The 16,025-nt window shown below is 41.8% G+C and overlaps 2 protein-coding genes across 2 annotated transcripts in view; one reads left to right on the top strand and one right to left on the bottom strand.

The window, feature by feature from the left end:
- Positions 1–514: 514 nt before the first annotated feature.
- Positions 515–10,894, top strand: LOC106655272 (tubulin glycylase 3A-like). The gene is made up of 12 exons (XM_023463427.1): positions 515–630; positions 1,114–1,501; positions 2,161–2,272; positions 3,349–3,560; positions 4,696–4,953; positions 5,279–5,539; positions 6,976–7,183; positions 7,249–7,339; positions 7,687–7,832; positions 7,872–7,941; positions 9,824–10,083; positions 10,629–10,894. The coding sequence occupies exons 1-12, from the start codon at positions 515–517 to the stop codon at positions 10,883–10,885; spliced, it is 2,379 nt and encodes a 792-aa protein (XP_023319195.1). The 3' UTR covers positions 10,886–10,894.
- Positions 10,895–11,634: 740 nt separating this feature from the next.
- LOC106655276 (zwei Ig domain protein zig-8-like) overlaps positions 11,635–16,025 on the bottom strand; it is a 28,264-nt gene continuing 23,873 nt past the window's right edge. The window contains exons 4-6 of the mRNA XM_014375593.2: positions 15,836–15,963; positions 14,554–14,722; positions 11,635–12,312 (exon numbers count right to left, since the gene is read on the bottom strand). Coding sequence (XP_014231079.1) covers positions 12,173–12,312; positions 14,554–14,722; positions 15,836–15,963 — 437 coding nt within the window. The 3' untranslated portion in view covers positions 11,635–12,172. The remainder of the gene's footprint in view (positions 12,313–14,553; positions 14,723–15,835; positions 15,964–16,025) is intronic.

Below are 16,025 nucleotides of genomic sequence, written 5' to 3'. Positions count from 1 at the left end.
TTGATAAGACAATTTTAATAAGTAAAAAACACATATTTCATTAAAAATTCATTACTAATTATATATTTTCACAAAGTTGCTGATTGTTTTTGAATACGAGCCATATTTAAAAAAAAGTCCTCTTACAATTGATTTTTTATCGTAACAAGATTTATCGTCACATTTGATTGTAAGCTTTTTGATACCGTCAATCGATGGTGTATTGCAAACTGCTAAGTGGGAACAAAATTTTCGTAGGGTACATTGATTTTTTACATTTAAAAACATAATTGTCACTTGCAATCGGGTAAATCTCATCTTGATTTACGAATTTTACTTTGCTTTATAAAAATCAAACTTCGATCGTATGTACTCTGAAGTTGGCTCGATCGCAGACTAGTTCTCCTCGTGTCATTCTCGGTTCGTCGTACACACAAAATTGTTTGGTTAGTTCATCCGTCACACCGGTTATTTTTTTTTCTTAATATTTTGGCTACTTTTATCACCAAAATTTCAATCAATTTGCGAGTCGATCATGGATAAAAACGGGCCGGACGCACGGGGGTCCAAGTGCGCGCGTGACAACGGCGTCGTCTGCGCGGGCAAGAGCAGCAGTGACTCTCGTAAAAAACGTCCCCAAGACCCGCCAAAGTATTACAATAAAAATTATCTCAGGCGTTACAATCAGAACGAGTCCACGACGTCGTTAACATCGTCGAGAGTCGCGTCGCGTTCACCCGCTCGAGGCATCCCCAGCAGCAGCAGCAGCAGAAGAAACACGTCTGCTGCTTATGCTCCGACTGATCAAACTTCTTCTGCGGGCAAAAATCAACAAAAGTATGCGTAATACTTACTTTTTCACTTAAACAGTAGCTGAAACTCTGTGCTTCTCAAAACACCGACTCTTCATCACGTCCACTCGGTAGAGAGATTTACTTTTAGTTCAATTTCCTTTTTTTTTCAAGTTGAAATCACTCCTGAAATGTTGAAGAAGTTTCTACAACTTTTTACCAATCATGAGCTACTATTTATATTTCTTGATTGATAAAACGTGATGTCAATAAATTTAAAAGATATAAATTAATGCTTTATTATCTCGTTACAAAATATCAATAATAATAATACGACTTTCAGAACAGATCCCGAAGTAAACAAAAACGAGAGCTCCGTCAATCCTTACAATCGAGCTCTGCGTGAAACCTCTCAGGTCTCAGCTACCGGTGCTGCTTCTACTGGCCAGCAGCAACAGCAACAGTCGTCGTCGCCGCCGAGCGAACAAGATTACCAGTACAGCAGTCTAGTTAATACGATGTCCTCGCCGGTCAAATCAAACAGCTATTTCAAGTGCAGCGTCGAGTCGTCGTCGGGCATTTGCAGCCGAGTCGTCGAAACCAGTGGTGGCATGACTAATGAGCTTCTGCTTTCGATTTCCGGCGAGGGCGAGGCCTCGAGCGTAGGCGGCGAGTGGACGAGACACGAGAGCTTCAAAAAGATCAAGAACCACGTCGAGGATGCCGTGAAGGTAAAATGTGCTTTGTGCGTCTGTGTGACTGTGATTACGCGATTTTAGTACTTGCGAATTTTTATCATCCGCTCGGGAACGTTTTTCGACGTAAGCAGATTAAATTATTTGACTTTTAGTAAAATATTCAAGAAGGACGAAAAAATCTCAAACATTTTTTAATATTTAAAAATTTTTCTTTAATGCATTATCGAGAGACTTTTTTTCCCTGAAACACAGAATTAAACTTGTATAATGCGCACAGCATTAAAATATTAATGAGAGAAAATGTACAAAAAGTCGATGCCTTTGACAACTTCTCGATAGAATTATACCTTGTACGAATGACAAAAAATCAATAATTTCTTTCTTCTTCGTCGACATTACCCCGTTGAAAAAGCAATTAACGCAGTATTTTTACAGCGTGACACCGATGCTGCAATTTCTCTTTTTTTTCGCTCGTACATAATTTGCACGTGTTCCGACTCGTGTAGAAATGCGCCTCGAGCCTGCGTAACAATGATAAAAAAAAAAAAAAATGGAGAAATGAAATTTAGATCGTCACATAAGATAGACGCGTAATAACCTTCCTCTCGTTTCGCTCGTTAGCTCGCGCCTCCGAAACTTGATTTTTCACCTCTCCTCTTGGTTTTATTTACCTCCCCCGCTTTTACACGCAGAAGCACAAGGTTTTCCTATTGCGAGGCGAGCTGCCAAGGCTGAAGGAGGCCCTTGAGGAGCGCGGCTGGATCCAGAAGTACGAGTCGACCAGGACGAGATCGCTGCCGTATGGTTAGTTTCCCTCGCTCTCTTTATATTCTTGAAACTATATTCAATCTCACGGTCGCGCGCGTAAGGGCCGACGTACTACAAACTCACCCACCCACGCATACACATGACTATAAATATGAGCTCGTGTGTGTGTAAAGCAAATATTGTCGAGAAGGAGAAGAAGAAGAAGAAGAAGAGAGAGAACATCGTTTCCCAGGCAGCAGTAAGCTTTATACATAAAGCTCGAGAATAATGACCGTATGAAAGTTTTGACGAGGTTCTCTCACTCTACGGCTTGCACCCACACACACAGCACACACGATGTAATATCGTTTATAAGGGAAGAGAAAATAAGCGTTGAGTGAGTTTTATATATATGAACGGCTTATTCTCTCTTATACTCGCTGCTGCTGCTGCTGGCGCTTATATAACTTGTAGGTTATTTTTATTATTATTTACGCACTCGCCGGGCTAGCGAAGAATTTACGCGGTTTACAAAACTATTATTACGCTATATATATTTTTGCAAAACTCGAACTGCGAGTAGTACGATATTTACAGAAGGGCTGGTCGTCGTCGTCGTCGTCGTCGTCGTTGTGAAACGTTTAAATTACACACAATGGGAGAACTTCAATTAATCTTTAAAAGCGATCGCGCTGCGTACACACGAAGATCGTTTACTCGAGATTTATTTTATAAACTTTTCTCTCCCTCTCTCTTCGAAAATATTCCGTGTCTGACTAAAATCGGTGTAAACTACTGGATTCTATACCACTGACTTTTAAGTTTTTGATACTTGGTATAATATTTTACATTAATTGGTTTCGAAAATTTTATAAAACTTTGTAAAAGTTCTAGGTTGACTGATGGCTCTCTCTCTCTCTCTCTCGCGCGTATAAAGTCATTAAAAAAAAGTGCAAAAAAAATAGTAATAAAATTTCTCTCTCCCGCACGCTAATGCAATACTGACGAGGACGACGACGATATACATACATATACAGCTACGACGACGATGATAAAATACGATACTCGACTCTTCTTTTTAACCGCGGGTGCACTTTATACACCACTACTTTACCACTACTATATATACACAGGTTGCTCGACGTCGCTCGAGGCCAAGTCGCTGGGCGACGTGCGTATGCCGGACGGCACGCTGAACGAGCGGGCGCTCACCTACTTCCTGCTGCGTCACGCGCAGCCCGACTTCATCTGGGACTGTCGCAACGACTTCGTCGAGTGGGATCGCGGCATCGGCTCGGCTGTGCTCCTCAATCGCTTTCAGAAGCCCTCGTTATACACTTCCAAGGTAAGGTACCTATACACACTAAGTCGACGGTTTGCGGCAGAGAAGATTCCGCATCTTTGCCATGCATATAAGCATCAGATCGGAGAGCGAGCGACGCTATCAAAGAGTCCCGTCATCGACTTGCTTTGAGCTTTTTTTAAACACGAAAGTTAGAGGCAGGATGATGTATTTTTCATATAGACATCGAGATCGTCGAGGGTTTCGTGTATGCATGATATTTAATTAAAGTGGTTTTTGATATGTTTTGGGAAAATAGGGTAGTAAGGACAGTTAATTAAAAATGTTTTGGGAGGAATAATTTTATTTTAGAAAATGCTTACCCCGTTAAATAATTATCCGTACGTTGATAAAACGAACATTTAATTATAAATCCAATTAGTTCGAATGAATATTTTAATTGGGTGAATAATATAATCTAAAACGTTCAAGCACGATAACTGATCAATGAAAGTTACCATATTATAAAATAAGGATACTTTTTAGTTTTGTAAAAAAGTGAGTGACGCAACCAAATACTGAAAAACCTTCCGACGTTTTATGAGCTCGCGCGTTTAGTATTCAAAGTATTCAACGTATGTTTCGTAAATAAGTCGGAGTAAAAAAAAAGCACCTCCAGAAAATAAAATGACTATGAACGCGATCAAAGTGAAATATCGATGTGAATAAGTGAAGTGGCCATTTGGGCTCGAGAGGAGGTAAAGAGAGAGAGAGAGAGAGAGAGCAAGAACAGCCTCCCCTGAACAGGACGTACGAAGCCATAAGTCGAGCTTAAGCTTCCCCCTACGATGTATGCTCTCGATACATCGCAAACGATCCTCGGATATATCAGTTCAAGCTAAAACGTATATATGTATAGACGATGATGGCGTGCACACAGGTTACGCACTCGAATGTCTTATTCTCCTTTTTTTTAAAGGAATGTAGTAGTAGTACTACGTCTATGTGTGTGCAGTGTGCGTAAACAATTGCGGCAAGGTGATGCCTCGCGTGTAATACTCGATCTCTCATGCCGCTTTGTCCTTTTTTTCCTCCTCTTCTCTCTCGTTTCCCGCCGCACATTCTTCTTGCTTCGACGAACACACAACCAACCAACCAACCACCATCACCCTCTGCTCTTGCTCTCGACGCCGCACAGCTCGGAATGGCTCACGTGCTGCAAGAAGCGCACTGGCTCCACGAGACGAATGTGGCGGACGTGTTTTTTCCGCGCTGCTACAATCCCAGCCGCGAGCTCTCGGCCCTGGTGCAGGACTTTCGTCGTAGCGCCGCCATAGTCGTGCTGCGCTGCTTCGTCGACCGCATGCGAAATAACATAGCCACTGGCTTGACACCCGCGCCGGTTTCGCAGGCGGAGAATCAAGCGGGAGCAGCCGTTGTTTCGACTGACAAACAGGTGAGACGAGAAGAGGTCATTTTCATCCCCCGTTGTGGCCTTTTTTTGTTTTTTTTTGGCTTTGTCGCCGCAAAGACGTGTCCGTGCGCGAAACACGAGTGGAATATATTTCTGCCGACACGTTTTATGGGTGACGTTAAAAACTTCTTAGTGCAGCGATTTATCAGCGTTTGTGCTGCTTGGATATTTATTTCGGTAAATTTAACACGTGTAAAATTTAACATCATTAAAAGTTTGTTTAAAAACGTAAATTCGAATTCAAATAAATCTCTCGTGCGTCCGATTCAAGCCTCTGATTACTAATTAATTGTAACGAGTTCATTAGCGAAATGATGAAAACAACAACAACAACAACAACAACGATGGTCGTCAGAACGAGATTTATCTGAATCTGGAGCCCGTGGAATTTTGCATCAGGGCCTGCCGGGAGTACGTTGCGGAACTCGAGCACGAGGACATCGACATGGACTCGGACAAGGAGATAAGCGACGAGGAGTGGCGCTCGTTCATCGAAGATTACGACAAGGTTCTGTACAAGATCGAGGCGCTGGATGAATTTTCCAAAATTACCGCCAGTGGACTCGAGGTATACAATTTTGATTATTTTAATCAAGATATTCATTTCGTGTACTCGAGGCGCTGAAAAAGATGATGGCGCAACCTCGATCCAGTCGACTCGCGCATTTAGAACTTTTTCATCAGCGCGCCCGAAGGCCATAATAATAATAAAAAATGGGATACACGGTAGTAATTGTAATATTGAGCCGCGTAAGTAAAAGCGGAGGGCGCGGACGAGAGCCGTACGTACATTAATCATTCTCCTGCGGGGAAAGAAGAGTATATAGCAGTGGTATAACGGCACACTTCCTCGCGCGATGCGCTGCGCTTGTTTATAACGGCGGTGAAGCCGAGTAGCCAACAACGCGCAAAAACTTGAAAAATAACGAGAGAACAAAGTGCAGTCGAATGGTCGGGATTTGTATTTCCAACCCCCGAGAGTTTTCGGAGGAAGAAAAGGAGATAGCTGGGTCGAGCAGCGACTACTTAAAACGAGATGCATATCTGTTTTCCAAGTGTAAACAGGAGGAAAAAAATGGGACATGGAAATAATTGCTCGAGTAGTTGTGTATTTTACAATTATAAATAGAACCGATGATTCTATACGTCCTCGTGTGTCTTGCGTAGTTAAAATGCCAACTTATTCAACTCGGTTAAGCAGAGGAAACAAGATATAGACGTGAAAGGGGAGCAAAGGAATTCGTATACGTATAAAGCTCTATTCCGTTGGTATTCGTTTATTCGCGCGCCACCCTAGATTCTTTTTTTTTGTATGCAACTGCATCGCTCGCGCGTGTATATATTCTGTTGATTTTCGCCCTCCTTTCTTCTCAATCTCTCTCCTTGAGTATACGGACAAAAAAAAACTGCTGATTCACTTGAAAAAACACCACAAAGTTTCGCTTTATGATAATGGACCACCACCACCCGACCTTCTTCTCTCTCAAGCATGAGCAGAGCAGCAAGAGAGAGAGAGATGAATTATTTCGAGCGTTAGCGATAAGGGAGCGCGGCAGCGAGAGTAGTAGAGCTAACGTAGCCAACACTTTTTGAGAGCAGCAGCAGTGCTGCAGGACTATGTATATGTGTGTGTGGGTGTGTGCGTTTGAATCTCGAGTGTCGAGTTGTAGGGTTGATGGAGTTATTACTAAGAATCGAGAGAGAGGATCTATTGTCGAGTGACTTTTATACACGGAATAAATTTACTTCGCCTTTGATAGATGACCACCGCCAGCCGACACACTTTTCCGCGTGCTTTCTATATTTTTATACCGACTCATGACTGATGCGAATTTATTCCGAAACGATACTTCCGTACGTACGTACGTACGCGAAAACTGAAAAATACACAAATTTTTTTGCACGCCCTCCAAGCGATGTCTATTCATGATTGATCTGTTATTTATAATAATTATTTTTCGATACGTACAAGTTTTTTTCTTCCCCCTTTTTGTTGTACGATAGGAATGTTACTCCGTGGCACAAGCCGTTCTGGATAAGCTCAAGTGCCTCGACTCGCAGTACGAACTCAACGGCGCCAGGAATATCTGGATCGTGAAGCCGAGCAATCTCTGCTGCGGCTCGGGCATCTTCATGACCCACGAGCTCAAGACGATCTTGAGAAAAGTCGAGTCCAAGCCCAAGGATTATTACATCGTGCAGAAATACATCGGTAAAATTTATTTATTCAATTTTTAATGGAATGAAATGTAATTTTATAAATTTTTTATTTTTCAGAGCGTCCGTTTTTGGTGTATGGAACGAAATTCGACATACGTCAATGGTTCCTCGTTACTTCGACCTATCCCATGACCATATGGTCGTTCAAGTATGCTATTTATAAAATTAAACGAAGATAATAAGTTAGACTCTAAAAGTTCGATTTTAAAATAAACCTTATCGTCCATACTAAACGATTTAATTCGAGCTAGTACAAATCGATATTAATATCCGGAAGGCAGTGGGTATAGTTTCGAATCTCCTTCGAGTGCGCACACACGACACACATTCGAAAGAGTAGTCCCTCGCAAGCTTGGGTCAACTCGCGATCCATCTCAATTCCGAAACAAGCGATGGGAATATCGTATTTGTCGAGCGAGATAGCTTTGGACTCGTGCGACTTGTAACACATACATAATATATAATGGGCTCTTGCCTCCTTCCTGCGTCCTTCAGGGAGGCACTGCTGCGCTTCAGCTCGAGGCCCTACACGCACACGACCTATCACGAGGCCATCCACCTCTGCAACACCGCCGTCCAGGAGAGGTACGACTACGAGCGCCGGCGACGTAAAAATCGCTACGCAGCTTCGACGGCTAGCAGTACCACCGGTGGAGAGGAGCAGCAGCAAAGGGATCGAGACCGGGATCTGCTCGAACCGACGGTGCGAGATCAAGGATGGGATTGCGAAAAGCTGAACGAATATTTGAAGTAATTTCACCCGATTTTACTCTTCTTCTTCCCCCTTTTTTATTATTTTTCGAATCCTCGAAATCTGATGTATGTGACGCGCGGTGTGGGTGGGTTGGATGAAAAAACTCACACAGCGCAGCAGTGGCAGCAGCAGCACACACGATTCATTGGATTTCAAGGTTTTGCTGCGCTCGTTTTTTGCTCCGTCGTGTGCCCTAGCTAAATTTCTCCGGAGTTTGCTATTTGTGATCTCTGCTGCACACACACCCAGAGCTACATCATTCTCCCTCTCTCCCTTTTCTGCGTTACTACCTCTCTGAATACCTCTTTTTTTTACAACTCGAAACAAGCGAAACTTGTTATCCGTGTCGCTCTCTCTCTTCTCCTGTGTACACTCTGTACGTATACGCGTAGCGCGGCAAAAATATACAACTACGCTTACACACACGTTTATGTATACGCAGTTTAACAAAAATCACTCGCTGTCCCTTCGTTGTTCCCTGCGCGACGACGAAGTAAATATATACGCGGACTTTTTTTCTATATACTCCCGCGACGCAATTAAACTCCTCCAATTATTTTACTGCGCGACGGACGCGTATTTCCTTCAAAGGATATTCGTTATAATGAATTCGCTTCGCGTTCTTTTGTGCACTCTTTTTCTTTATTCTTTATAATGATTTTATATTCTCTTTTATAAATTCGATATCGAAGTTATATATCGTATCAAGATTCGAAAAAGTAATCAAATAATTCATCGTGAATATTAATATAAAAATCCACGCGCGAGTTTTCAGCATTTCACCGCGAGTGTATAGCTTCGGTATAGTGTCGGATATCACGAGTCAAGAGAGCACGTTTTCATTTACCTGCCTTTCTTTTCATTTTTCTTCTTCTTTCTCTGCATTTGTGTAAAAACATCGGAATCGATAATTTTTGTCTTTTTTCGATGATTGTCGAGGTACACTTAATTTCATGAATCGCTGATTAATTGTTTTCATGATTTTAATACATTAGCGCTTGGGAGATTTTTCATTCTCGTAATCCCCGCGGAGGTCTCTTTGAATCAACGCATACGTACAAGAATAATAAACGTTTGACATAGCGTGGCTTTATGGAGCAGAGAGTAGGAGGTTTCATTAATTTCTCAAATATACACTCTTTTATATACATATATCGCGCGCCAACGATTAGCCCTTATATTTTAAAAGGGATTAAACGAGCGTACCGAGGGAGTTCTCTCCGTATTATAACATATAGGAATATAAAGGAGAGGATTCGCCTAGGAAATCTTTGCTATGACGAGAAGCTCGCTGCGCCTCGTCCTCGTCGTCGTCGTCGTCTTCCTTTAACCCACCAAAGAGACTTTGAATTTCAAGTAACTTAATTCTTCGCGTGCTCTCTTGATTCCTTCCAATTTATTTAGCATCGTCGCTTACTACCACTACTCTCCTTTCTCTCTGTGTTCTCTCTCTCTCTGCACTAATTCAATAACAGAGAATTTATGAAAGTTATAGTACACCAAAGAGTTGGGTTAAAGAGAATAAAAAAAAGAAAAAGAAGAAGAGGGAAGAAAATGAATCGTTGTATTAATTACCTTTTAAGATCTCGCGTTTTATTTATGATAAATATAACATACATCGTAATATGTTACCCCGCATTGAGAGTACATTTTTTACAAGCAATCAATTTCCCAGCGTTAATTACACCGGGTTCGGAAATTTCCTTTTTTTTCTTACACAGCGGCAGCAGCAAAACGTCGACAAGGGAACTTTCTTTGCTGCTGGTGCAGCTATTTTAAGCTGGCGCGCGCTCGCGAAAAAGGCATTCATTTTATCGATAAAAAAGAAGCGTTTAAAAAAAGTTTTTTTTTCTTCTTCTTTCCTCCTTTCCAACACAGGAGCGTGGGTTACGAAGGTGAGCCGTACTACGAGAAGATATATCCGAAGATGTCGCAGGCCATAGTGCTGACCATGCTCGCCGCCCAGGACTTCATGGATCGTCGACGCTGCAGCTTCGAGCTCTACGGCGCCGACTTCATGATAATGGAGGACCTCTCCGTGTGGCTGATCGAGATTAATACGAATCCAAGGATGCACCCGCCGAGCTCCAAGATCACCCAGCGTCTGTACGGCTCCGTGCTCGACAGCTTGGTAAAAGGTACGTACGGTCGAGATATGATAATATGTAAATTGGAGCAAAAATTTTCGACCAGCGATTGTTTGCGCTGTTCGCTTGTAAATTTTATCTTCTTATTTACTCTTCGATACGATTCGACTCTCTCGCTCGCTCGCTCGGCTCCGATGAACGAAAAACTCTAAATAGGGCGCGAAAAATAGAGAATTTTACATCGAGTTTTTCCTCGTTTATTGCCTGCTGCTTCGCCCGGAAACATTGATAAAAAAATTGACTTTTATTCATTTTCATCCGGAGAGTGAGCTCTGGAAAACAAATATGCAGAAAACAAAAAAAAAAAAAATAGAAGAAAAATGCGCTTGAAATATGTGCATTTTCACTCCCCGTTGTGTTCTCCTTATTTTAAAATGAAATTGCATTCAAAATTCGCGTTCGTCTATTATTTAAAAAGGAAGAAAACAACGGCATTAGAAATGTTTTTCCATTTCTCAAAAAAAAAATAAATAAATAAATAAATCGTATTCACGCAAATAGCAGTGAAAAGTAAACTATATACGTAAAAAATACAGTGGTAATGGACCTGTCGACGAATCCCGCGGCCGACACGGGCGGCTTCGAGCTCATCTACAAACAGATCATACCGGAGACTCAGCCCTACCTCGGGCCGTGCTTCTTCGCCTTCGGCAAATCGATGGTGCTGAATGAGCCGGTGCTGAAAAAACGACCCGGTTACGGCGGACACGATGGAAGTAACGGCAGTGGCGGAGGTAATAGCAGCGGCTCGTTCGTGCCCATGGAGCCTTGCTGCGGTCATCATGGCAAATAGAGATGTAACTGGCGGCGATTCGAGAGTTCTCGGTTTTCGGTATATAAATTTCGAAATGTAATCGTTGAATGGAACCGAGTCGAAATTCCAAGTGTAATAACAGAAACTCTCAATTAAAATATTGAGAAAAAAATTTTTTTTTCTAATAAAAAGTGAAACGCCAATGTATTAAATTAAAATAAAGTCTACTAAAAATGATTCGTATCGATAGCAATCGACACACCATCTCGAACAGTCGTTGATTTTATCGCCCTTTTTAACTCTCGCTCACAATATCCTCGGCACACACAAGTAGCCGTATATAGATATGGACAGTTGTATGTGGCGATGGTGCTGAAACTCAAGAGAGAGAATCCGAGCTGCTAGATTACCGCTGATTGTTTTCTTGAAATATACTGCTCGGCAGCTTCGAGGGGGGCAGTCTCTATTATTACGATTGTTATAAGTGTTATATGTGTATGTGAGTGGTGAGCTCCATGTGTCATTTAGTAACGAGCGACTATGGCTGAAGTTTATTTTGTCGAGTTATTGCGAGATGAAGAGGATGATACGTGAGAGGAATGGAGGTGTGTGTTTGAAGAGGCGACGTAATTTTTTATTCATTATATATCTTTCGCAGAGATCAGAGCAAACATTGGTCGGAAGATGAAATGCTAAATGAAAAATCAGAAGAAAAAAAGGAATCGAGTGAAGGAATGGTAAGTATAAAATTTCGAATTAATTTTTAAGACTTTTTCACATCGCTTTATTTAATAGATTTTTATACTATTAATATGTACATCAGAGAAACATAGTTGAGTAGTAATTTTTTTTTTTTCATTTTTTTTTCTCACTAGCTATTGCCTGTCAACTAGTCGACGTTGTCATTTCGCAGCGACATGTATCTCTCGTTAAACACATTACATATACGCATTTTTTTTCGGATGTGTGTCGTCAATCATTTTATAAACGGAAGGAGTATAATTTTTTTTTTATTACGGAGATATTTTTTTTTCTTTAATGATATGTATATACAGAAAAATCGTATCGTTATTATGTACAAAAATTGCATCGCGGGGGCCTTTAGAAGCCCTCGTTTTACAAATTATCATTCACGTTCAAATCTATATGGCTTCGAATAATAAAATACTAATATTTGTTGTTTTTTTTTAACTATAGGTGTATTGGATCGATTTTCAAGTTTTTTCGCGTCTGCGTCAACAGTTTTCTTATTAAATAAGTATATATACTCTTATCTTACACACTCACTCATTCACAGCTTTAATAAACTCTACGAATCCTGGCATTTTATAATTTACACAAACCCTTGACCTTTGTTACAAAAAACATAGCATCGGCCAGTAGTCCCAGAATCAGCAGCAGCGTCAGCGAGGGCGCGTACAGCGTCGTGCTGCCATCCCCGTGATACATTGCCGCCGGATGCTCCTCTGCAAAGAAAGACAGAAAAGAAAAATATAAAAACGTAATTTTTACTTCGAGAAGTTATTGCGTCAAAAATGTAAGTATGTAACTTTGCATAAAATATAGGCCATGACTTTTTCCCTTGAAAAGAGCACAGAGAGAATATTGGGTGCATATCCGTTTTAATATATACACGTATGAAAAAAAAGGGAGCGAGAACGCAAGGGAGAGGTCTCTTTGGTACATATACACGTAAGAGAGCTCTCGGGTGCCACTGGCGCGGCTTCATAAGTCAACGCGAGAACTTTCCTAGGCAGACGCAGCAGTAGCACACGAAGACAGAAGTAAAAAAGACCCTCTCTCTCGAAGGTAAAACGAGTGCAAAATGTGACATAACGCGGCGCGTGCCTGACTGCCTGCCTCGGCGCGCGAGAAAGATAATAGATTTCAAAAGAGACTGAGAGAGAGCTAGCGTAAGTTGAAAAATTGGCCCGAGACTTCGTTGCGACTGTTTGGATTTGCAGTAGCTCGCGAGAAAGAGAGAGAGAGAGAGGGATGACCAAAAATGGATGAAGTTCTCTTCTCTGCAAGCTCAACCCAGCCAGCCATCTTTTTTATCCCTGTCTCGAAGAAACGTCGCGACGGAGACAAATCGTACGTCGTATATCATCACCGCGGGTGCTCGTGTTAACCCCTTAGATATAAGCATTACACACACACACATTTCCCGAGTCAGAAGTCCTTACCGTGTGTCTCATTGCGGAGGGCTCTAAGGACACACAACGTCTTTATAAATAAAGTAGGTGTACACGCGAGAGTTTATGTGTGTCAGTGGCAAACACGTAAGCCCGGCCCGACACTTTTTTTTCTCTCCTATGACTCCCGATGAGCGGCGACGGCGTTAACGTTTACTTTTATAACTCGAACAAGTGCCTTATATATGTATTACGTGCGAGAGAAAGCGAGAGTCTTATGTATTAACGACGGCCATTCGAGCAGCAACGGCGACCCCCTGCTATACTACTACATCCTGCTGTGTGCTACGTTATATATGTTGTACACACATTATACATGAGCTATACAAGGGTGTGGAGAGAAATGCCGATGCTCGATAATACACACTCCTCGAAAAGTTTTCGCACTCGCGCCTTTTTTTGCTCTCTTCGTTGTAACAGCTCTTTGAGTGCCTTCTTATTCGACAAAGTGCTCTTAATTACTCGGCGCGAATGTTATCTTCTTTTTTTTTTATTTACGCTCGCTCGCGATGTATCTCTCTTTCCACTTAAAAAAACATAAGCTGCCAGAGGGGATATGTGCTACTATGCCACGTACGCTACACATAATTAATATTTTTTCTGTATTATATACAAAAATATACGCTCATATAATGCGCTAGTGCGCGTGTGTGCCTGCATAAACATCGTCGCAGCTCTCGAGTGCTTTTTTTATCCTTGAATAATAACGAGTCTCTTGCTGCGTGAGCTCTGCTTTAAATATTATAATTGCACTTTAGTATGACTGATGATGATTTTTTGTGTTTTGTGCCGCGCTTTCACGCGCGAAGAGCCAACGCCAGCTTTATACTATATATGTAGCACGCGTGCGTAAATAATATAAAGAAATAAAGTGTGTTAGCTCGTTTACTCGACTTGCGCGCGCGTTGCAGCTTAATCTAACGTGATGGGCATAAAGTATGAATATTCATCATCATCTCTCTCTCTTTTTTTTAATCGCGAGCACGAAGACGGTTGAAAATGGCCCGATGCGAGAGCTCTCGCGAGAGCAAGGGGAAAAAGTATTAGGCGAAAATTATAATTAAGTAAATAAATGAGTATCTCAGTTAATGACATAATGTTCATAAGCCATCTAACTATTTGGTAGATATAAAAAAAGATCTATAGGTAGAGGGATGTTTTGCCATCGCGATTCATCACGTTATTGGCCTCCGGGTCAATGAGGCTTACACATCGCTCCCGACATCCCGTGAAATAAAACGATGGCTGGCTTTTCTTCTCTCTCTCTCTCTCTCTCTCTCTCTCTCTCTCTCTCTTACTCTTTCTTTTCTCGCCATAAAGTCTCTCGAGCAAATAGAAAAAAGAAGAAAAGAAAAGAAAGAAAAGGAAAAACTCGAGCGTCGGGGGAGAGTATAGAAATGAAATGTATATGCTTCTTGACACGTATCTCTCTATCTATATAATAATAGCCGAGCGAGACGTTGTAACGCAACGAGGCACTCCATAATAATAAAGACGTTGTGCGATATTTACCCTTGACAACGTGCACTCTTATGCTGCCGGGATTGGCGTTGCTCGGCTGGCAGCTGTAGACCCCGGAGTCGCTGGAGACCGCGCGCTGGATCATCAATCTCGACGTGGTCTCCGGGCCCTTTTCCGTCACGAGGCTGATGCCGCCGCGCGGCGAGTCGAAATTAATTTCCTGCGAACGAGTGAATAAATGCATTATAATTATTATTATTATTATTATTATTATTATTATTTTTGCTTCGTAACCCGATCGATCGAAATTCCGATTCCGTGATAATAGTATGATATAATCTAATACGAACGACGGTGTATATCGTGTGCACGAGTGAGCTTGTTCAACACGTACTAGTATTCCATACTCTATGTACTGTATACGCAGAGAGGACTATTCTATTAATTGTCTGTACTCCAGCGGACAATTAAATATGTACATGTGTGTTGCGTGCATGACGACGTCGACGTGCCGAATCTCCTCTCCGCGCATCGACCTTTACTCGGTTCTCTCCCTCTCTCGTGCATCGATATTAATTATAATTTAAAGGCAAACTTTCTAATTGTTGACTAGGATGTATTGTGCATATATATACGCGCGCATGGGTGTATATAATCCCAGTCAGCGTGCAGAGCTCCGAAGACTCTTACGCAACTGCCGTCGCTTCGTATAGTCGTGCAGGGGTGCATACGCTGCTGCACACGCTAGAAGGAAATTACCGAATTGTGTATGTGTGCGCCCGTGTGATATGTTCAACGACCTGAATTGTGTGCGAGCTTCTACGTGCTGATATGTGCACTTCCAACTAATTTTGCTCTCTCTCTCTCTCTCTCTCTCTCGCTTGCTCGCTGGAGCGCACCCTCGATGCGAGTGCAGAGCTAAAGTATTATTGCAATTATTTATTAAAATTTTTGGCGCGCAAGAGGACGAGAAAGAATTTTTAATCTCTGGGCTTTTTAGAATTATACGCCAAAAACATCGTTGCGAATGTATTCTCGCGAGAATCGGTATATATGAAATCTCTGCGCGCGTATAATTTCGTCGTAAAAATATCTACTTGTATAAGAAATTAGATTTTCCTAATATTGCCTACGTTTGTGCACTCGCGGTGATATCTGCGTTAATTAACCGCATTCGCACGTGCGTTTAATGTACTTGAAATGTTTATGTACAAGCAATAATCTACCTAAGCATTATTCATGCCTGGCACAATGGTCCATGGTTGTATATCTATATGTGTGTAGGTGTGTGGTATAAGGAATGCGAGTTCCTATCTCTCTCTCGAGTACTCACCTCCGTGTTATGACTCCAGGTCATCTTCGGCGGAGGCTCCGGGGCAAATTTTACGAGGCAGGTGAGATTTATGGTGCTCCCCTTATTGACGAAGAGATCCGGCGAGCCGACGATGATGGTTTCCGGCTCTGCAGCAAATTCGTTGTATATATATTATGCATTATTTATTATACACATCGGAGAGTTTATA

This window comes from Trichogramma pretiosum, unplaced genomic scaffold, assembly GCF_000599845.2.
Source record: "Trichogramma pretiosum strain Unisexual culture from Peru unplaced genomic scaffold, Tpre_2.0 scaffold91, whole genome shotgun sequence".
NCBI classification, from domain to species: Eukaryota; Metazoa; Arthropoda; class Insecta; order Hymenoptera; family Trichogrammatidae; genus Trichogramma; species Trichogramma pretiosum.
This window is presented reverse-complemented; position numbering and strand designations above follow the sequence as displayed.

Bases quoted from the DNA above. Each gene is read 5' to 3' on its own strand.
- LOC106655272 (XM_023463427.1), top strand. From the start codon at position 515: ATGGATAAAAACGGGCCGGACGCACGGGGGTCCAAGTGCGCGCGTGAC. The intron at 5,540-6,975 runs GTATACAATTTT...GTTGTACGATAG, and splicing joins TTACCGCCAGTGGACTCGAG to GAATGTTACTCCGTGGCACA. The intron at 10,084-10,628 runs GTACGTACGGTC...TAAAAAATACAG, and splicing joins GCTCGACAGCTTGGTAAAAG to TGGTAATGGACCTGTCGACG.